Below are 22,607 nucleotides of genomic sequence, written 5' to 3' on the forward strand. Positions count from 1 at the left end.
CGGGTAACCAGGTCTCTCATCTCCTCCTGGAGAGGATCTACATTCTTTCTGTTCTTCCTTTTGTCCCCAACATACTTATGGAAGTTTTTTTTGTTGCTCTTGATGTCCCTGGTCAGATTGAATTCCATCAGGGCTTTATCCTGCCTCACCTGATCCCGAGTCACTTGGACAATCTGTCTGTAATTCTCCCAGGCTACCTGTCCTTGCTTCCACCCTCTGTAGGCTTCCTTTTTTTTTTTTTTTTCAGTTGGTCCAGGAGCTCGTTGTTCATCCACGCAGGCTATCTGATGTTTTTCTCCATCTTTCTCTTGTTGGGATTGCTTGCTAACACAGCCCGTGCCGTGGGGAAGTCACGCTCCCACATACTGATGCCAGCAGGTGACTGGGGGAGGGCACCTGTGTTAGCTCAAATCACTGGTAGGGATGGGATCGCGATGGCCATGGTCCACACCAGGATATAACACAGAGCTACAGAGCTTCATCCCAAGCCCAGGGAGAAGCCCAAAGCTCCAGCACTGCCTCCTGTGTGGAGGCTCCTGAGGAGCCTGCTGACAGCTATTCCTCCAGGCGCTTTGGAGCATCTTCCCAAAGCTCACTTTGCCCATCCAGGCTGATGATGGGTCTAAGCTAACATGGGCCACCAGTCAGGTAATGCCCTGAATGTTTTCATCCAACCTTTATGCTTTTCAGCTGCTGTTGCTGGTTGGTTCCCCATGTTACTTCTGGCTGCTCATCCCCCACAGTTTACTTTGTCATGCTACTGTTGGGTCGCTGTGGACCTTGATGTCTAGGCAAGGGCCGTGGGGGTTCCTTCAGATGTTGCGCATTCACATCTCAGCTGTTTCTTTCACTAAGTTTAACCATTGTCAGCTGCTGTTTGGCCACCTGCTCTGGTCTTTATCGTCAGCAGATCACCCCTGTGGTGATTTTTGTGGGAGAAGGGGTGGGGATTCTATCACCGATCACAGCATTAAATAGCGACCCTTGGCCCTGCAGCCATTGCAGGTGCTCGTTCAAATCGCATCCGCGCGCTGTCTCCTCAGCCAGGCCAGGTTTGAACACTCCTCTGCAGCGTGGAGGTGCTGTGTTGCCGTTCGGTTTCTCCACAGTTCATAAAAAGCATTGTTAATTGTGACTGCTGACTTTACCGCTTTTGGAAAAATAATGATTCTTAAGTTAATTTCTGAGGCAAATTTCTTATGATTACTTGTTGCATTCCTAACATGTTTTTAATGTTAACTTTGAAAAATTTCAGGCAATCAGGCTGCCCAGAGAGGCGGTGGATGCCCCATCCCTGGAAACATTCAAGGCCAGGTTGGCCGGGGCTCTGAGCAACCTGATCTGGTTGGAGATGTCCCTGCTCCTGCCAGGGGGTTGGACTGGGTGGGCTTTAAGGTCCCTTCTAACCCAAACCATCCTGTGATTCTATGAACTTAAACTTCAAAATTACGTGTTTCCCTAGAAAGAGAGGAATCCTGGCTTTGTCAACATTCATAGGAGACTGGTATAGCTGGACAACAGCTCCGGGGAAAGTCTAATGAGTTGCCTGTTCTTCTGGTGCTCTAATTAAAAAAAAAAAAGTTTAAAAACCAACCAAACCAAAAAAGATAGTTTTGCTTATAAATCCTACTCTTGCTAATGTCTGTAAGTCAGCAGCTACGGTGACACTTCCGTATGGGAGCTTTGACGTTGTTCTCAGCAGGATTTTCCCTGGAAACCTTAATACCGTGACTTTGCGGGTTTGGGGGTTTTTGGGTTTTTTTTTCCCTCAGTAACTGCCATTGCTTATGGCAGAGAGAGATGGATAAAGAAATTTTAGAACTGAAACCTGACAGCACTACTTAGAAAGGAGGTATTTTGCGTTATGCTAAGTGTGGAACAAGGATTCCACAACTGGGACGCTAGCAATAGCAATGTTGTGGAAAGTGCATCTCATTTCTGTAATTTCCCTGTTACCAGATGATGATGTCAGGAATTACAGAATAATGTTGCGACCTTTAGAGCAGTTCTGCAAGGAAAATGATTTCCCAGTTTCTAATGGATTTTAAAACATCTAGTGACAAGAGCTTGTCCGGCAACAGAACGAGGACCGAGTCATGGCGAGGGTGGTGGGGCTGAGTGAGCAACCCTGCTGCTGGGCGTGAAGCAGGCCTGCAGTTGAGCACTGCTCTTAGCGCGTGAACATTCCCGTTGGCAGACAGGAGAGCTTTCCAATCGTGGTTGTATTGTTCCTAGGTGGCTCATGAAAACGGGAATTGCTTTCAGCGTTGCTCCTTTGAAGCGCATTGAGGAAATTACGTGCTCCTAACTGCACCCTGTTGCTTCGTTTTCAAATATTCATTTGTTTGATTTAAATTCAGGACAAGTTCCAGGCCCACCTCGCCAGAGAAACACAAAGAAGTGATGAGAACGCTTCTGAAATCTGACCGGCGACCCGTGCCCGCCCCGAGTCACTGCTTCCTTCAAGTTGATCCACACTGAACGGAGGCACTTGCCATCTCCTGTGCCATGGAATAAAGGGTAGCGCTTTTGCAGCCGATTTTTTATATGACTCTTTTTATTATATTTTAGTACTTTAAGAAGAAATTACTTTTCACTAAAAACATTGTTTTACATTCTCATGTGAAATTACGGCTAAGTTAACAGCTGAAGTGTGCCTGCATCACTGTGTTGTAATTTGCAAAGAGTCTCCTTGGTGTTTATTTTTCTATAGTGTATAGCTGGATTCCTTGTAAAAAAAAAGTTATTAAAACGGCATTTTATTAGTGAATTCTTGCATTGGATGCTTATTTGTTTCCACCTTACCTATTTCCTTTTTTGTTGTTCCTAAAATTGTTTGGGTTTTACTGTTTCTGTAGGATCATTCTGACTAACACAACAGCTCTGAAACGTCAAAGATATGTGTGGCCGCCTGTGAATTCAGGGTTTGCTCTTCTGGTTTTACAGTAAGTCCTCCCTCCCTCAGTCTTTCCCATCGCATTCCAGTTCAGTGTCAAGCCACCACTCCTCGAGCTGTTCTAACTGAGCTATCCCTGCATGCAATATTTGGTCCGGCTGAATTCACGCGATATAATTCATCTGTGCCTGCTCGGGAAGTCAAAGGCGTGTTAAATTTTCCGCCAGCGTGACCTTCACCTATCAGACTGATCTTTCCAGCCAAGAACTTGGCTCGGTATCGGAGCTCTCCTTCCAGTTTCCCCTCGTGTTCCCTCTGGGGAGAGGGAAGAGCGGAGCTTTGAGGGGAAATAGCCCCCGTGTTCAGAGTACGGTATTTCTGTACAGCACAGGATGTGTCCTGCTTGCTGCGTCTCCTCCACCCTGCTCCAAGTGACAGCCTGCCAGTCTCACCGCTCTGTCACAAGCAGGTCCCAGTGTGCTGAGCTGTATCTGCTGATGATTTGAAGAAAGGTAGCGGCTGCTCTTCCACATACGAGCAAACCCGTGCTGGAACCAGTCAGATAGAAGGGCACTAATTTCTCCTGGCAGACTTACAAGTAGTCTGTAAACAGCTGAACTCAGCTGGCGGCACCCTTGCCGCTCCCTCAACTTTTCAGAGACTTGGAGAATAGTCTGAAAAGGAGCTGCTTCTGACACTTGGCAAACTGGAGCATCTCTGTTACAGAAATGCTCACATGTTTAGGAACTTTAAAAAAAATAAATAAATTGTTTCCAAAATAGATTTGGATTAGACCAGTGTTTATAAATGGGAAAATAACAGAGTCAATGCAGGAAAGCAGAAATTAAGTTCAGCCTGAAGTGCAAGCAGATGGGATAGAGGAGAACTAAGTAAAGGTTACAAGCACTGAATTACAAATTTTTAACACAGCTTTTGGACTGCTGGTAGTTATCTGTCCTGTTTAGTCTGGATCCGCTTAGCTACGTTTTCCTATTTCAAAAGGCTCAGAACTTTTGTTTAATTGTATGCATTCTTGGCAAAACCAACCAAACAAAACTCCTGAACTGTATCTGCCTCTAATGTAAGTGAAACTCCCGCCTGCGGATCCTGGCTCTGCCCAGTGCCTCGTGCAGTTCCAAACGGGTGTTAAGCTGCTGGTCAGAGAAGACAAAAGAAGAGGCGTTCTGGTGGCACAGCCGTTTCCAGTCACAATGTCTCCAGTGCAAAAACGAGAGATTCCAAATATCGTGCTGAATAAGGCTTCGTTCTGTGATGTTTTCCTGTGGTATTTGTTGCTGTGGTATTTCACAGAAGCTGAGGGCTTCTTGGGATAACCTAAGATTCATTCTTTCCTTTTCTTTGGAAAAAAAGTATAGGTAGAATTGTAATGCTAGAAGTATTTTAAGGCTGTGGAAATGTGAAATCTCTACCTTTGAAGCAAACATGGTCTTTAACTTTAGAGTATCAGAAAAAGCTCTTCTGGAGATTGTTCTGCCGGCACGAGCAGTGCCAAGAGCTTCTGCGCTGGGTGGAGGAAACGCTGTGGAGCTTCAGCACCTACCCTAAGTGAACGATGAGCGTCTGCTGGAGGTACCGGACTGCCCCTGGGACTCGTGGCTCCTCAGCAGGTGCTCCTGCCTCTGGGTTGAGCAGAGCCAGGCACGACAAAGCGCTGTACCTGGCAAGTCTTTCCCAATGCCTGCTCTTACTCTTAGTAAGCTAGCGCTATGTTACTGGGCTAATTCTTTAAACTTTTGCGAATTTTTATTTGTCCGACTGAAGGTTATGTTAAAAAAAAAAAAAGTGGCAATGCAGTTGGCTAGCTTTGAAAGTTTTACCTTCAGGCTTCTCATCAGTATTGTTGTAACAGGTAAGAAACATCCTCTTACTTGAGCAAAAAAGGGACCAGGGGATCTGCAGGGAAGAGGATACGAAGGGTACTGTGCGTGGGAGAATCCCAGCTGGGCTGCTGCAAGGGCTGACTCGAACTCTGGTTCCGCGGTTCCTGGTAACAGATCCGCGCGCCGTCCTACGCAGGGGTGGGCTCTGCGCACGTGTAGTCCTGTTTTTGTGGTGTTTTCCTGGCACACGCACGGAGTTTGTTATCCTGTGACAGCTATAGGAGAACCCGTTACCTGGTTTGGCATGAATTTAATTTGGCGTGAACAAACAGAACTCCATTTGGTGTAAAAGCTTGCCAAAAGTAACTTGTCCAGAGTTGCAAACCAATTTGAACTGGATAAGTTTATCCTGGATCACTGTCTCTCTCATGTTTCTTTTAAAAAACTCTGATTCTAGGAGTCTTAGGGCTAGGTGTAGCATCCTGTGACCCTGCGCGCTCTGCACGGTGGTGGCGTCCTTTTTGTTCAGCACAGCAGGAGTTTATCTTCTGTTACAAATAATATGCATCCCTAGACCAGCGTTCAAACCGGGACTGAACCAAACCGGTAATTGCACATCGCACGTGAACCGCACTTTGCATTTTGACTCGGTAAGCAGGAGGGCGATTAGACCTTGGGGCCTGTACTCGTAATGAGCCAGTAAGCAGTGCCATTGCAAATCTAAATTAATGACTCGTTTTAAAGTCTGACACTCTTAGGTGGACAATTAAAAACACAAGAGATGAATTCTATGTCGGTGTTTTTAGTCAGTTTCCTGGCATGCCCCGCTCTTTGGGGGCTGGGCATCGTAAGGACCAGTTCTGTTTCAAGTGAACTTGGCTTTGCATTTGCACATTTTAAAATCCATCTCCAGGGTCAGTAACGTAATGACCCAAAGATGCGCTGCCCCTAGGCCAGTTTCTGCCCAGTGTGGGGTGGTAAAGTGAACGTTTTGAAGAGCGTGGCGTGGTACATCTGTGCCCTCTGAAGTGCAGTCATGCAGGACGTGCTGACCTCAGTAGTGTGAGCAGAGAAATCACAGGCTGGAGCATTTTGGGACTGGGTAGGGAAAGAAGAAGAGAGAGAGGGCAGGAACAGAAGGAAAGGGAAGGAGAAGCAAGGACCGGTTGAAGGTAACAGGAACACAAAGTGGCTGATCCTGTAAGTAATTTTTTAGTAATCTTCCCTGAATGGAGCGTGAGTAGAGATTTCCCACTGCTGCAGTGACCTGGAATATCTGCTAATGCAAATGTCTGTCTGCCTGCCTCCCGCTGAGCTGGGCCACAGCATGCTATCAGTCCACACTGTGCAGAATGCAGACATGGTGCCAGCAAACAGGAATGCCGTCCTCTCTCTGGCTGCTTGGAGACTTGCAGCCCCAAACTGCTCCCTCGTTTGCAGGCTGTGCTATACAGTGCTGTGTGATGTGGACCCACGTTAACTCACGTGAAACCTTAATACGTGTCGTGTACGCATGTGAAGAGGAAAACAGCGTTCCCGTGATGGCGTCCTCGGCAGCGAGGTGTCCTGTCTTCAGAATAAACAAACTCTGAGGAGGGGGGACCGGGTGGGGTGCTTGGTGCGGGGCCACAGCCACCTTCCCCCACAGCACAGCGCTCAGGAGGGGAAGGGGCAGAGAGAACGCTTGCTTCAGAGGCCTGCGAGGGCTGCCCTGGCCCTGCCCCTGGCCCACACGCGATACCAGTGCAAACCTGGCCACTCCCAAAGGGAGAGCTGTTTGCGACAGAGGTGGCTGCTAGAAGAAAACTCCCTGGATTTCTTCCCTGCTTTCTGGCTCTGAAAAGTCACCGGTGCAGCAGTCCTTGGGGCCGGGACCACTGGCAAAGTCCTGGATTTGCCTTTGCAGGAGGCGCTGAGGGGCTGCAGGAATTCCAGAGGAAGATCACGCCTCGGTGTCCCTGCCCCGCGTTCAGCCTGGATGCTCTGGTTAAACCGGGACGAGCCACCGCACCGATACAGGCTCCACCACAGGTATTTCCTGTCATGCCCTTCAAAGGCGGTCGGCTTCAGAAAATACACATTTTGTTGTTGTCGTTCTCTTTTCGCTTCGTGCAGGCCCAAGCAGCGCGGCCCACCCCGGCTCTCGCGTTCCCGGGCACAGCGCTGCGGGGAAAAAAACCTCCGTGCGCGGTACCGGTAGCGCGGCGCTGCGCTCCCCTCCCCGCACCACGGCGCCCCCTGCTGGCCGAGTCGCTGGCAGCCGCTTCCCGCCGGCCGCGGGGCGGCCTGGGAGCGCCGCGCCCCGCCCCTGGCTGCGGCAGCGGCTGCGCGGGGCGGCAGGGCCGGCGCGGCGGCGCCTCCTCCCCTCCCGTCCCGTCCCGTCCCGGGGCCGCCTCCCTGCCCGCCCCCGGCCCCACCTGCGGCAGCGCTGGGGCGGCGGCCCGCTCGCTCCTGGCCCGCGCGATGGCGGCGGAGCGCGGGGGCTGCTCGCTGGAGGCGGTGCCGCTGCCGCCCGAGGTGCGGGAGAGCCTGGCGGAGCTGGAGCTGGAGCTGTCGGAGGGTGAGGGCGGCGGGGCCGGAGGGGGGGGTGGGGGGGCTCGGCTGCTGCGGCGGGAAGCTCGTGGGTCGCTTCCGCCGCCCGGGACGGGGGCCTGGGCCCGCTGAGGAGCTTGCGGGCGGCGGGGGCCTCGTCCCTCGAGGCTCCTCTCCCGCCACCGGCCCTCGGAGGGGGGCCCGCGCCCTTCTCCCCGGGGCGCCGGCGGCGGATGAGGCGGGCGGGGGGAGGCCCCGGCGGTGGAGGCTCCCTCCGAGGCCACGAGGTGCATCCGTTCGGTCTGAACCGGCACCGGCATGCCTGGGCACCCTGCACGTACCCAAATACTGTTGCCATTTTTTTAATATCTGCTCCAAATGATGGCTGAGGCCTTAACCCTCTCGCTTCGGATCTCTCCGTGACTCCCGACGTTTTTATGCCTTCCTGCGTACCGCGTTCCCAGGCAGGAACATGGTGGCGTTCCCTCGTTTCCTTCCCCCTCCAGCCCTCCTTCTCGGAGCCCCGTGAGAATTACACTCGTTTTTTTTTGGTAGGATTGAGGATTTTTTTCCTGCCTGTCGGCTCCCTGGCGTGGCCCACCTTGCAGGTAGAGACGCTCGGTGCCGGAGAGCACGCAGGGGGCGGAGGAGGCTGAGGCAGCGTTTTCTGGGAGCGGTTCTTCATTGCATTTTCCCTCGCTCCGTCGTCAAGCTGCAGCTTGGGAACAGAAGAGCTAAAAACCTGTTAGTGCTACGGTCACAGGGCAGGAGCGCTCGATCTGCTCCTCGGATGTTGCAGCCCTCAGATCAGTCTGTTCAGGTGGGCAAAACTGGGGTTATTTCACCTTTGTGTGCTGGCTGACCTGTGTCATGCTCTAGGAAATGATTCACAGGTCGGTTGTGCTCACCTCCGGCATGCAACCTTTGGTGCAGAGGCAGGGGAAAAAGTGTAGGATTAGTAACTTTGTTGTCCCAGTTTAACCTGTCGCTGCATGTCTGCCAGAGCGGTAGGAAGCGGTACTTGACGCGTACTGGTGCTTGTGCAAGAGGAGTTCTTGCCACTTGTGAGCTGCCGTCGTGTGCAGCTGATCCCCGTGGGCTCTCACGCTGCGGCCGCGCTTGGTACGACGGCTTTCGTGTGCGTGCCTTGCCGGTCAGCCAGGATATCCTGGGGTTGGCTCCTGTTTTCTGTAGGTCCTGGCTGTGTGTTTCTTTAACTGCTGGCATCCTTTTATATATCTGGATCTGCAGTACGTTAAATTTGTGAAACGCAGGGAGCGATTGTGAGCTGTCTCAGTGCAACTGACGTTTGTAGTGCTGTGTATCTGCTGGATCAAGGAGGTGGTTGGGTAAGGTGGTGACATGAGCTCAAACTTCTTGACCACTCTGGAGGCTTAGTTTGTGATCGTAGGTGCAATCTTTGCTCTGAGGTGCAATTCCTTTTCTGCCTTGCCTGAATGACTTGAAAAGTGTTTGTGGGCAGCAGTTCTTCAACGTTTGGTAGTATGTGATGCGCTCGTGTTCTGCAGTCGCTTGATGTTTGTGTATGCTGCTTGTAATGGGTCCCTCCATCGTTAACGGTCAGAACTCGCTTACTTGGTGAGGAGGGAATAGTGATGTAGGATTAAATACTTGCATTTTAATCCATGTAAAGTGCATACCAATTTTCTGTAGTATCCTACTTCTTCTAGAAGTAAATTGATACCTGTAGAGGCGGTCAGCGATTTCTCTCTCTTAATTCGAGCAGAACCCAGCCCGTAGCGGAAGGCCACTGCCGACAACGTCTTCAGCAGCCTTTTCACGGGGTGTGAGGCGCTCCTCTGCGCTTTGCGTGTGGGTGTTGTAGCTGACCCCTGCCTTCAGGAAGGCTTTTGTGTGTGAAAACAGGTGGACTGCAGGGAGATTTAACGGGGGATTTCTCATGCTGAATTCACTGTAAATTAGAAAAGGTCGTACTTGGGAGGATGTTACTGTAGTCTGAGAGGAAGAGGGAAGGGAGGAAAAGAAAAGAAGAAAATTGAGAGCAGGTTCCTCTCTGCTTTGTATGTGTACTTTGTTGATTGGAATGTCGTGTGTGCTCTGTTGGGGCAGGAATAACACACGTTCTCATTAATTGCATTGTTTTCACCTGTAAATAAATTGGGAAGATGATTAAAAACTTCCTCTGCTTTTGCCCCAGGTTTTCCTAGCAAAAGTTAGTAAAAGTGCTTGCTTTTAGATCTAGAGAAAAATGAAGACAGTCAGAGTATGTAGCTACTTTCTCAAGACAATTCAAAGTCCCAAGCGTGGAAGAGTTTTGGGTGGGGAGGGAACCCCAGCTCTTGCTGCAGTTCTGGTCACGTGCAGTGTGATGGATCCTTCCACTTCTGCGAGATCCTCATCTCTGGATTGACACTTGTTTGTGTTCTTCAGGTAGTAGACAAGTAATAGTTTGGCGTAAAGAAAACCAAACCCTAGAACAGTGCTGCTCTGTTGCTTTGTTATATCAACACTGAAATTTCTTTCTTGCTGAAAAAAACCCTGAATCTTCTAGTGCAGACTAAGAGATCTGCCTGAACCTTTTTGGGAGGTAGGGACGATTTTGAGACGGTGATTGACAGCTAAGCTGAGCTGTAGCTCATTGATCTGTAGACTGAGCTTTCTTACGTTAAGACTGTAAGGTGCTGCCACTTTCTGATGTAATGGAAGGATCTGGAGTTCACTAATCAGCCTGGCAGGATCTTCTGTAAAAGCACGAAAGTGATGCTTTGAGAGTCCAGTGCTTTTGGTTTTTTATTAGTCACTCTAAAAGGGTTTTTTCTTCTGTGCTCTGAGAGAGAACTAAGGTTATAAACTCCCCCTTTAAAAAAAAAAAAATCCAGTCTCTGCAGTGGAGATTTTGTAGGAAAAACATCAACGTGCTTTGTTAAAGCCTGTGCCTGTTTTAAGGCTAGTGTATCCCATACGCGTGTATCTTCATGTAGCTAAATGTGTTTATACACTGCTTTTCATTAAGGTACGATAATTTTGAAGAGCAGGTCTCATTCAGACACCCGTTACTTGTGTAATTTGTCCATTTGTGAAAACCGCGTTTTATTTGAGAGCTGTACCTCAGAGCATCTCTTGACTGTTCCCATGTGCAGAAGGCTCCTTCTTCAGAGCTTTGCCCATTTTTCTGCTACATTTTTTCCATGGCACGTAGCTATAATTTGCTGGCTTATGCAACGAGATGCGTGCTCTGGGTGAGAGAGAAAAGCTTGAGGGGTCGTGAAGCCCTTCCTCTGGCAGAAACAAATCTTGACGTTTGAAGATCTCTTTCTGAAGAGCGCCGGGCACTGCACGTCCACCATTTGAGCAGCTTCCCTTGTACTCTCCTAAGCCTGGGGGATGTGAAATTGGGCCTTTTTTTTTTTTGCTTCTTCCAGGTCATCTGTGCAGGAAGATGCCTCCTTCGTTCCCTTCTAAACCAAGGGCAGCAAACGCAGGAGTAGTCAAAGATAAAACCGTAATCTGTGTCTGTGTAGCAACGAGGACCGTCCCGCCGGTGTTAGCTTGCGTGGCTCTGTCTTCTGGAGTTGTTTGCGGTGGTCGTCCCATCAGCTAGCCGTTCAGGGTCTTACAAGGACATACGAGTACGCTTGCTTCTTTTCTTAGAAATTTTTTTGGGCCGTTTGGATGCGTGACACTTCCGTGGTTTGCATTCAGTGAATGTTACGTAAAAACTGAGGAAAGCACAGCCAGTTTACAGGCTTTCAGGTGACTGCTTGACCAGAGTGTGAATCTTACAGTCCTGTTCTTTTTCTGTCTGCATTTCTGTTCAGCTTTAAATGTTAAGTAAAAGCATTTTAAAAACCCATTTAAAAACCCTAGGAATTTGTAGGTCAGGCTCATTTTGGAACTGAGCTGAAACTCTTAACAGAGATTACCGACTGTAAAGAGACTGAAGATATTTTTTCTAGCCCAAATCTATTCCGTTACTCTACTGACTGCCAGATGGGAAGTGCTTTTCTTGATGGCTTCTGTTGAGCAGGCTGCGGAATTAGTCCTGACATAGACATGTCTTGTCACGTTGTTTACCGAACTAATTATAACCGATTTTGCTGTTTATTTGGGGTGTTGTGTTTCCCGTCTCGTAACTCGTCGCTCCAGAGTTCCCTCTGAGCCCGGTTAAGTTTCAGTGGAGAACGTGGGGGTTCGGATGGAGTGTTTGGTGTGCGGTGCTCTGGTTCCCAGTGGGGTGTTTGCGTCCACCTGGGCAGAAGGCTCACTCTCACGTAATTTTGATCTCGGTTATTAATTTCCCATTTAAGAAAGGAAGACTTGGCAAGTGTGACAAGGAAGCTTTGTCTGGGGTTTTTCTGTTTGTTGTTGTTGTTTTGGGGTTTTTTTTTTGTTTCGTTTTTCCCCAGGGATGTTTTGCGGTGTTGTAGTGTAATGCATGCAGCTGAGTAGAAGAAGGCGTCAGCTGAGACGATTGTCCTGAAAAAATTAAAAAGTATTTCGTGTCTGACATCTTTGGCTACTGCAAATATTGCAGCAGTACTCCAGCAAATACTTTTTGTGGTAAATACTAGCCACTGTTAGCCTGTACTAACAGCGCGGTTGGATTTTTTAAAAAAATAAATTGATAACAGAATACTTTTCTTGGGCAGAACGCTTTTCTTAGAAAAACCAAAGGTAGCGGTCAGAGCTGAAAAGTTTAACTTAATTGCTTCTGTCACAGTGTGACAGATGTGGTGTTAAAATACTGTGTGTGAAATCAAGTGCAGAAGGGATACATGCAGGCTTTAACCTGTTATCCTCGTGGTAAAGCATGGTGTTTGGGTGTTAAGCTTTTTCTGGTCTTAAAGTAGCAGTTTTCTGTTACAGAAGTCTTCAGAAAGTGTGTCTGCAAGCTGCAGTTGTTTACCACTTCTGCGATCGTTTTAATTCTTGGCAATAAAGAGAATCTGAGGCTGTCAGTGGGACGAACTGGTAGGAACTGGGGAGACAGATGCTTGGTAAGTGGATGGTAGTCTGTGAAACTTGACCTGCAGCGTCTTTGTTGCTTCATTTCTGGGCTTCTCCAACAGAAACTGTTAATTGTGTGATAGGACGTGGGGCTTGCCAAATGCCCGTGGGGACTGAGTAGGTCTACAAAGCTTGTTCTCACACGTTACACCCGACGCAGGTCTCGGGAAGCGACCGTCTGATGTCCTTCGGGCTAGCTCGTATCCTTCGGTCTGGTTTGTGACTGAACTACTCATGCAGTGTTCCTAGGGAAGCAGGTTTCTGATTGATTTATTTTATTTATTTACTGTAAAACAGCCTTGTGGCAAGGAGCAGTTGCTGTTGGAAGTTTTACGGTTACCGTATGCAAAGGATCCTTTAATTCTGGTCGTGTATGGTACCTGAAGAAGGGCTTTGAGGGCTTGTTGGTGACTACCGCGTGACGGAACAAGGCTAGCTCTTTGTACCAGCCCTGTCTGGAAGTCAGGTGCTACTGTAGTCTCTCTGAATACTTACTGCTGTAGTGCCGTGCTGTGTATAACCCAACAAGTGGTGGCCACCTCAAAGGCGCCTTACGTGGGTACAGCATATTTGAACCCTTTTATCACAATGTGCCTGCATTTGGACTGGTTCTGCTGTGACATTCTGGTTGTGAGACTACGTGGTGATGTGGCTTCCGGAAATATCCAGCGAATCTAGTTATAATGGCTTGGCCGTGTGGGAGTCCGGTGTTTGGGTGGGTCTCTAAGCACGTCGTGTCATTCGTAGGCTTATGTTGTTCAATGCATGTATTGTGGGATTATTATTAGGGAGAGATTCAGTTATTTAAGGAAAAGGGAGTTTTTTCGTAGCCTGTAACAGGTGGAGGGTTTGATTTGCTGCGATTTGCGATGAGCACAGTGAATGTCTGTATGGAGTCCTAGTTACAGCCATCTTTGAGCGTACCTTCTAGGAGATGAAGGCTGCTGCTCTCACAGTGGTAGAACCTTGCACCAAAACCTCCTTTTTGTTTATGTCCAAGCAGATTTCTTGCCTGCTGTGAGGAGCTGGTGAAGCTTTGGGGCTTCCTGGGCAAAAGGTGTTACTGCTGGGTGGAGCTGCTGTCCCAGCCTTCCCGTTCGGCTGGTGACATCAGTGGATTTTTTTCCTTACTGTTATGACAACTTTAAGGATACCGTTGCTATTAAACTGTAAAAAGGAAAGAACATCCTTACTTGGTATGGTCAAGAATGGCATTTTCTTTCCGAAAGTGGGTTCAGAATCTTCCTGCTCTGCTTCAGGGTAGGTCTGAGGTTAACTGGAAGGCTGCGTGTCTGCTGAGATAAAGACAGCCTAGCTAGGTGTCGGGTAGGTGGACACCTGGTCTGCGGGATGCTTCTGCCCGTTGTGCTGCTTTTGGCCGCAGCATGTTTTGAAAGCTGCTCAGGCGTTGGATCTTGCCCTCACCATGAACTAGTTTGCTGGTAGAGAGGGAGAAGAAAGGAGAGGTGGGCAGGAGACGTCACTGATGAACTAAGCAGGAGTGCTTCCGTTGGGCAAGGCTGCTGGCACCGAGATGACAGCGGCTGTTTTTCCTATAGAATCACAGGATGGTTTGGGTGCAAAGGGACCTTCAAAGCCCATCCAGTCCAACCCCCCTGCCAGGAGCAGGGACATCTCCAACCAGATCAGGTTGCTCAGAGCCCCGGCCAACCTGGCCTTGAACGTTTCCAGGGATGGGGCACCACCGCCTCTCTGGGCAACCTGGGACAGTGCTCCACCACCCTCAGTGTAAAGTATGTTTTCCTAATATCCAATCTAAATCTGCCTCTCTCTATTTTGAAACCATTACCCCTTGTCCTGTCACACCAGGCCCTGCTGAACAGCCTCTCCCCATCTTTCCTGCAGCCCCCTTGAGGCACTGGGAGGCCGCTCTCAGGTCTCCCTGGAGCCTCCTCTTCTCCAGGCTGAACAGCCCCAGCTCTCTCAGCCTGGCCTCACAGCAGAGCTGCTCCAGCCCTCTCATCATCTTCGTGGCCTCCTCTGGACCCTCTCCAACTGGTTCATGTCCTTCTTGTGTTGGGGGCTCCAGAACTGGACACAGTACTGCAGGTGGGGTCTCACCAGAGCAGAGCAGAGGGGCAGAATCCCCTCCCTCGACCTGCTGGCCACGCTTCTCTTGATGCAGCCCAGGATGCGGTTGGCTTTCTGGGCCACAAGGGCGCATTGCCGGCTCATGTTGAGCTTCTCGTCCACCAGCACTCCCAAGTCCTTCTCCTCAGGGCTGCTCTCGATCCGTTCTCTACCCAGCCTGGATTTGTGCCTGGGATTGCCAGGACCCAGGTGCAGGACCTTGCACTTGGCCTGGTTGAACTTCATGAGGTTGGCACGGGCCCACCTCTCCAGCCTGTCCAGGTCCTTCTGGATGGCATCCCTCCCCTTCCAGTGTGTTGATGGCACCATACATTTCTGTCTCCTCCGTTCCGTGCGTCAGCCACACGTGAGGTTGTAAAGCTTGTGCTGCTCTGTGGAGGTGCCGTCAGGTCTGTTGCTGACAGTGGCAGTTGAAGTTGAGCTTTCTTGTCCAGAATGTGCAGGAAGACTCCTTCTAAACGGAATTAGATGTTGTAGTTGGGACCATTCCCAATGTTTCAGGGTTATCCCATCACATTAGTACGATGTAACGGTGACAACCGAGACTCTTGTAGCTGTGTTTGTAGGATTACTACAATAACAAACAGTTTTACACATTTTTACTGCTGTCTTTTTACAGGTACCCCCTCTTTAATTTTTTCAAATGAAAGCCTGTTCCTCAAAAAGGGAGGAAGACTGTGATTTCTCACTCACCTGTAAGAATGTGTGGTAGCTGAGTTTTTTATCCAAACCTTGCTATGTCCTCGGTGGAATTAATTAATCAGCCAGGGATTTAGGAGAGATGACAGTTAACGTAGATGACATGAAGAGTTCAAAGTCCTATGTACCCTTCTGCATTGTGAAAGAAAAACAAATTGGCCCGCGTTCTTTTCTTACCATGCTTGATGTGCTGGATGATCAGAGCAGAATTTATTTTTTTTTTTTTCTTCTGTCTGTTTTGGAAGGTAATGAGAAGCTGTTTCAGGGGCTCTTTTTGGGTTGGCCTTAAAGATTAGCAGCAACCGTGCTGGGGTTTGTGTCTGTGACGCACCTTCCATTCACTCCGATTCCCACTCCCCCACCATATTCATTTTCCATCAGTGTTATTCTGCTCTCCTTCGTTTTTTTTTTTTTCCCCCCTACCTTCTGGAATGTGGTAGGATGAGCTGCAAGGGGTCTTATCTTAGCTGACAGCATCCTTACGCATTTTCTCTTTAGCTGCTTCTGGTGAAAACAGCCCTGTGAGCAGCGAGGGTCTGCAGAAGACATAAGAACATCCAGTCATCTTTTGACATCTGTGGTTTCCAGCTTTGGAGTGATCGGGATGCACTTAAGGGCTTACAGAAAAAGACTGAATCTACCCTGTTGTTATCTTTATCACATTGAGGAAACGGAAAACTCACAGCCAGGAGAACTGGGAGTGCTAGGTCATCAGCTTTTGTTCCAATCAAAGCAGAATTTCAGACTCGACCAGTTAGGTGGTTGGGGCTTTTTTTTTTTTTTTTTTTCTCTTTTGGATTTCTGCTATAGCTAACCAGTGTTTAAATTATTCTCTTCCCTGCATTTAAGTAGAAGAATGCAAAATACTCTCTGTCTCTATCGGAGCTACATCAGGAAAAAAATTTTTACATTGAGGGTGGTGGCACAATGGCCCAGGTTGCCCAGAGAGGCGGTGGTGCCCCATCCCTGGAAACATTCCAGGCCAGGTTGGCCGGGGCTCTGAGCAACCTGATCTGGTTGGAGATGTCCCTGCTCCTGGCAGGGGGGCTGGACTGGGTGGGCTTGAACGCTCCCTTCCAACCCAAACCATCCTGTGATTCTATGATTCTAAAAGTAAGCTTCCCTTTAAATCATAAATGCAGGTATTTACAAAATAAACAGGCATTTATAAAATTAACATGGAGTGCTGTCCTGTGTTCCATCTCCCTATCCTCCTCCCCTAAACCTAAATCAAGCTCCGCCAGTCTTTAGAAGCTAAAGTGATGTTTTGTTTTGTTTTGTTTTTTCCATTTGCTAGTTAAAATGGTTTCTGGAAGAAGCTATGGGGGTTTTGTTTGTTTATTTTGCAGGGGTGGTTTTTAAACAAACAAACAGTTATTCTGATGTAAGTGTACGGTTTTCCTGTGCTGAAGTTGCAGAAGGCAGTTCTGCCATGCAGAATTCAAGGGACCAGACTGACATGTGTGGCTGAATCATTAAAGCCTCCAAATCCTCATCGTATCCTTTGACCTTCTGCGTACTGTTTTGTTACACCTTTGTTCTTTCACCGTTGTTTCCCCAGCAGAGCTCAACAGGACGCAAAGAGAGGCCCTCCGCTGAGGTCTGGTTGGAAAACGCATCGTTGTTTGATTTGCCTCCTAAGAAGTGCGTTTCATTCACTCCTTTTTAGTAACATGTTTTCTTTTCAAGCTCCTTGGATTTTTTTTTATTTGTTTGTTGTTTTCCTGTGCTGAAGCTTCTGCCTTGTGGTGGGTGTATATGATAAGCTTACTGACAAGACGATGAGGAAAGAAGCAGCTCTTAATCTTCTGTGTCATGTTGTTACTTGGAAGGCCAAGACATTTCTGTTTTATCTCTATGTCCCTTTAAGAATGTGGATAGACCTCTTGGAGCTGGTGAATGTCGTTGGTCCTCATCCCTTCCACTAGCAGGATCTTCTTGTTCAGTATTTCTTCTGGATGACAGCAAGAAAGGTCTGGCAAAATTCTGCCCCTTCCGGTATTTGCTGATTATGTACAGCGAAAATACAGAATCACTGGATGGTTTGGGTTGGAAGGGACCTTCAAAAGTCATCCAAGTCCAACCCCCCTGCAAGGAGCAGGGACATCTCCAACCAGATCAGGTTGCTCAGAGCCCCGGCCAACCTGGCCTGGAATGTTTCCAGGGATGGGGCATCCACCACCTCTCTGGGCAACCTGGGACAGTGCTCTACCACTTGCATTGTAAAACATTTCTTCCTAATATCCGATCTGAATCTACCTCCCTCTGTTTTGAAACCATTACTCCTTGTCCTGTCACACCAGGCCCTGCTGAAGAGTCTCTCCCCACCTTTCCTGCAGCCCCCTTTAGGCACTGGGAGGCCGCTCTCAGGTGTCCCCGGAGCCTCCTCTTCTCCAGGCTGAACAGCCCCAGGTCTCCCAGCCTGGCCTCACAGCAGAGCTGCTCCAGCCCTCTCATCATCTGCGTGGCCTCCTCTGGACCCTCTCCAACTGGTCCATGTCCTTCTTGTGTTGGGGGCTCCAGAACTGGACACAGTACTCCAGGTGGGGTCTCACCAGAGCAGAGCAGAGGGGCAGAATCCCCTCCCTCAACCTGCTGGCCACGCTGCTGGGGATGCAGCCCAGGATGCGGTTGGCTTTCTGGGCCACAAGGGCGCATTGCCGGCTCATGTTGAGCTTCTCGTCCACCAGCACTCCCAAGTCCTTCTCCTCAGGGCTGCTCTCAATCCATTCTCTACCCAGCCTGGATTTGTGCCTGGTTGAACTTCATGAGGTTGGCACGGGCCCACCTCTCCAGCCTGTCCAGGTCCCTCTGGATGGCATCCCTCCCTTCCAGCGTGTCAACGGCACCACACAGCTTGGTGTCATTGGCGAACTTGCTGAGGGTGCACTCTACCCCACTGTCCATGTCACCAACAAAGATGTTGAACAGGGCCAGGCCCAACACGGACCCCTGAGGGACGCCACTCGTGACCGGTCTCCACATGGACATGGAGCCGTTGACCACCACTCTCTGAGTGCGGCCATCCAGCCAACTCCTTATCCACTGAGTGGTCCGTCCATCAAACCCATGTCTCTCCAGTTTAGAGAGAAGGATGTCCTGCAGGACAGTGTCAAAAGCTTTGCACAAGTCCAGGTAGATGATGTCTGTTGCTCGTCCCTTGTCCACCAATGCCGTAACCCCGTCATAGAAGGCCACCAAATTGGTCAGGCACGATCTGCCCTTGGTGAAGCCATGTTGGCTTTCACCAACCACCTCCTTGCTCTCCATGTGCCTTAGCATGGTTTCCAGGAGAATCTGCTCCATGACCTTGCCAGGCACAGAGATGAGGCTGACTGGCCTGGAGTTGCCCAGGTCTTCCTTATTCCCCTTTTTAAAAATGGGGTTATGATGTTACCCCTCTTCCAGTCATCGGGGACCTCACCAGACCGCCATGATTTCTCAAATACGATAGCCAGTGGCTTGGCAACTTCATCTGCCAGTTCCCTCGGGACCCGCGGATGGATCTCGTCAGGTCCCATGGACTTGTGCATCTTCAGGTTCCTCAGATGCTCCCAAACCTGCTCTTTGAGTACACTGGGCAGTTCTTCATCCTTGCAGTCCCTGCCTGTGCCTTCCACAGCTTGGGTGACGTAGTTAGAGCCCTTGTCGGTGAAGACTGAGACAAAAAAGTCATCGAGCACCTCAGCATATATACTAACAGCTGATTTTGTAATACTATGACGATAGATGCAAATCATCTTTTATTCTGAGTTTTTACTATAATTCGTCATGACTCAAATTTTTTCAGTTTTTTTCTTTTCCCAGATTTCTGGTTTCTTTCATTTCTGGTTATCTTTTTTTTTTTTTTCCTAGAGTGCCTTTCAAAGTAAACAGCTAGTTCAGGAGAAAGTTATGAGGGTAGCATACCTTTATTTATCCTTAAAACAGTATTGCACACTAATGCAGAATGTGCCAATTACACTTCACAGGCTAACGATGGAGTTTGAAGGGCGTGTATATATATATATATACGGGCTGTATCGGTTCAGCTAGCACCTTCCTTCCCGCTGGAAAATAAGGTAATTCTGGGGTTTTACTCCTTCCCTTCCTGCCCTGTCATCCTTCCTGCGGTGTTTCTCTGAGGAAGTGTGGGGGCTGCGGGAGCTCGTTCTTTGCATTTCCCATCCTGCGCAGCAAGAGAGTCTCCGTTTTTGTAACGAGGATCTTGCGCTTGCCTTGCTTCTCTGCTTCGTGCTGCTGTGGAGGGAGCTGCAGGTGCCTCCGTCTGTGCCCGGCGCTGGGTGGGGTGCTGTTTCACCCTAAAATCCTGATTTTTTTTTAAATTTTTTTAAGTGATTTAGTGATTTGAATTGGCTTAGCGTTCTAGCCAGGTGAGCTCAGAGCTGGCTGGAAGGATTGAGTTGAGGGGAGAAGGATGAAGGAGGGTGCCAACACTTCAGCTTAGCTGCAGCATGAATCCAGACCTGAAATACATTTGTTTTTTTTTTTTTTTTTTTTTCAACATCTGCCTGTATCCATACCGCAGTTCCTTCAGAGCTATCCTGCATCCAGCCTGAAATGAAATCTTGTCCTAGTCCTTCTAGAACTTGAAATAGAAAAACTCCCGTAAATCACGGTGCAGGATCGATACGTTAGTGTCCCAGCGATCTGCGATTAATCAGATGCAAGTGAAATACAAGCCGCTCGGTATTTTATCATCTAGGATTTGGAAAAGCTGTTTGCAGATGGAGCGCTGAGAACCTGTAGCGGTAGGTGACCTGAGTATAACCAGAGTGCCTTCAGCTCTGCCTGGCTGCGAAGCGGTTTTTGCGGGGCAGTGCAGGACCTGCCGCGTTTTTGGAGGCGAGGAAGGCTGGGGGGTTGATTCTGTGTCTTCCTGTTGGGACGAGGCACGTGGGTAGAAGGCGGCCAGCAGTGAAGGCTGTGTGCCCTGTACCACCATGGCAGTACCACCGTGAGGCTGAAAAGAGGAGTCCTGTGAACGGTTTAACGGTTATGGATGAGCGATTTATTTTTGTGCAGAGCAGACTCAGCTCGCAGATTCTGGTGAGCACCAGGCGCTATGCAAAGTCCATGGTGGCAATGTGTAATTTGGGGGGGTGCCATGTGGGGAGCAGCGGTGAGTTCTCCCCTTTGCTGGGCTTTAGGTTCTCAGCTGTCTTGCAGGTTCACGCCGAGACGTTACCCTGCTTCCTGTGCTGAAGTTGCAGAAAGCAGTTCTGCCATGCAGAATTCAGGGGTCTTAATATAACGAAATGGCTGTGTGTAAATCCTGGTATATGTTGTTTTTGCCCCAGCAACTTGTGTGGGTCTTAAGCTTTGAGATAAGTCTACATGTTGCAAAATCACAGCTGGATAGCTGTGATGATGGAGGTAGCTTACGGGTTGGTTTGAGATGACGGACGAAGAAGAGCAAAGTGCCTAGTGAAAACCAGTAAATGGTAGATAATAGTAAGAAATAAATGAAGTCTTGTGCTTTTAAAATGGAAGCTACATAAATAAGATTTGACAAATTTTCTGGCTCAGTAGGCACTGAACGCAACTGCTATATTGCTGATCCCTGGTGGGACCAGTGTTGTCTGGCGTGCACCCAGAGGAGAGAAAATAATGTAAAAATATTTCTAAATACGCAAAACTTGTGCGTAGCTAACACCTGACGACTTGTTCCTGCGACCATTGTGTGTCTTCTGTGCCCTTCATTGCATCTTCCACTTGGCAGGCTGTTGCGTCAGGGTTGCTTTTACTGTTTATTTGGTTGTTTCCTGTTGTGGTTAGGCCGTTGTAGTCACCCTTGTGCTACAAACAGGTGGATTTTTCTTGACCGTGGAAATAGCCTGGTCTTGGTTTCATCCGACTCTGTCCAAAGTCTTCAGTGCTAGTGATGACCCACGAGATTTTTGTGGCTGTACCTTTCTCTAAGGGATATTTGAACGTAGTGAATTGAACCGATAGATACTTTATGGCTTAACTTTGAGCTGTGCTCTGCAGTGCTTCAGCCATGCTTGATGTGTTTGTGCGCTTTGAGAAGCCCGGTATACTGAATCGCGGGCATTCACGCGTATGTGTCATAGTTCAGCCCCACTACGCGGGTTTTCGCTCGCTCTCTCTGCCCTCTGAGAGAACAGAAGTGAGAAATTATAGCAAAAAGCTCGAGGTTGGAGAGGAAAGGGAGAGATCCTTCAAGTTACCGTTACGGGCAAAACAGATGCAACTTGGGAGAAAGTATTTCAAATTATTCATGATAAAACCGAAGCAGAAGAATAAGAGAGAAAAAACCAACTTTCCCCCGCCCCTCCCCTCTTCCTGGGCTGAAGTTCATTCCAAATTATCTCAACCCCCCCCCGAGCAGCACAGGGGGAACAGGGCATGGGGGCTGCGCTCAGTTCATCACACACTGGTTTCCGCCGCTCCTTGCTCCTCGGGGGAAGAACTCCTCGCATTCCTCCCCTGTCCTGGCGTGGGGTCCTCCAAAGAAGGAGGATGTTGAAGCAAGCTCTTATTGGTTCCTAATAGGTTAGTTCCTCACCTTTCTGAAGTGCTAGTTTCCAAAAGTTGGCTCACCTCAGTTCTCTTTTCAAGGAAGTTTCTGATGTTGGGGCTTTCACGTGACACTTCTTGGAGAGTCTTGAACACACGTGAATTTGTTAGAGGAAGATCTGAGCAACAGATCCTTTTAATGACTGAGGGCTGTTGAAAGTGAGGCCTAAAAATGGAAATAAATGTAAGATTTGTCACTTCACAGGGTAATGTCACATTCATGTCTTCAACCTTTTTTTTTTTTCCCACAGTAGATTATCCTGGATCTTACTGCCATGTTAGTAATGTTACTGATTTCCTGCTTCTGCAGGAAGGGACTTCACTGGTAGCTTTTGTAGCGGATTTTATTCTTGCTTTCAACAAAGAAAGTACAGCAGGACCTTAAGGAAAATATGCATGCAGAATATTTACTTTGAAATGGCTTTTTTTTTTCTTTCCTGAATGAATTGTAGAGTTTTTCAGGGATGTTGCCGATGGCCGACATGACTAAGCAGAATTTTATTTCAGTCTGTCGTATTTCTAGAATATCACGGGGAGGGAGCCTTAGCGACTGTAAAAGCTTTCGAATTTTTGACTCATTTAAATATCTTTCATAATTTGAGAACTAAAATTACTTTCTAAATTTATGAGTAAATCAGTTTAGCTGTTGAAGGAACACGAGTATCTAATAAAATATGAGGCTTCGAAATTATTATCCGCTTGTGTCAGCTTTTGAATGTTTTAAGTGCATGGTTTATGGGTGAAGTCATATACACTGAAAAAGTTGACAAGATAATGATGGAAAACTATGATGCCTTTGTTTCTGAGAGCAGCTAAAAAGAGAGCATCTTGTATCTGAGGCACATGATGATTTAGCTACGAAACTGTAGACAGTAGAGGATTGTTGGTATTCAGTTGTTTTCATACAGACCGAGGCACATACTAAGAAAACACATGCAAAAATCAGAAAGGCTTTGCAAATTGGAGGTATTGGAAAGTTTAAAATTGTGGAATTTCAA

General features: G+C 48.5%; 2 protein-coding genes across 4 annotated transcripts in view; both read left to right on the top strand.

Moving 5' to 3' along the window:
• PCNT (pericentrin) overlaps window positions 1-2,764 on the top strand; it is a 102,728-nt gene extending 99,964 nt beyond the window's left edge. For both annotated transcript variants that reach the window (XM_086750481.1, XM_086750482.1), the window contains exon 55: window positions 2,361-2,764. In XM_086750481.1, the coding sequence (XP_086606607.1) occupies window positions 2,361-2,404 (44 nt within the window). In that variant the 3' untranslated portion in view covers window positions 2,405-2,764. The remainder of the gene's footprint in view (window positions 1-2,360) is intronic.
• A 4,369-nt stretch (window positions 2,765-7,133) lies between these two features.
• DIP2A (DIP2 acetate--CoA ligase A) overlaps window positions 7,134-22,607 on the top strand; it is a 115,033-nt gene continuing 99,559 nt past the window's right edge. For both annotated transcript variants that reach the window (XM_086750596.1, XM_086750597.1), the window contains exon 1: window positions 7,134-7,297. In XM_086750596.1, coding sequence (XP_086606722.1) covers window positions 7,201-7,297 — 97 coding nt within the window. In that variant the 5' untranslated portion in view covers window positions 7,134-7,200. The remainder of the gene's footprint in view (window positions 7,298-22,607) is intronic.

The sequence above is a fragment of the Chlamydotis macqueenii genome, chromosome 6 (genome assembly GCF_036417535.1).
Source record: "Chlamydotis macqueenii isolate bChlMac1 chromosome 6, bChlMac1.mat, whole genome shotgun sequence".
NCBI classification, from domain to species: domain Eukaryota; kingdom Metazoa; phylum Chordata; class Aves; order Otidiformes; family Otididae; genus Chlamydotis; species Chlamydotis macqueenii.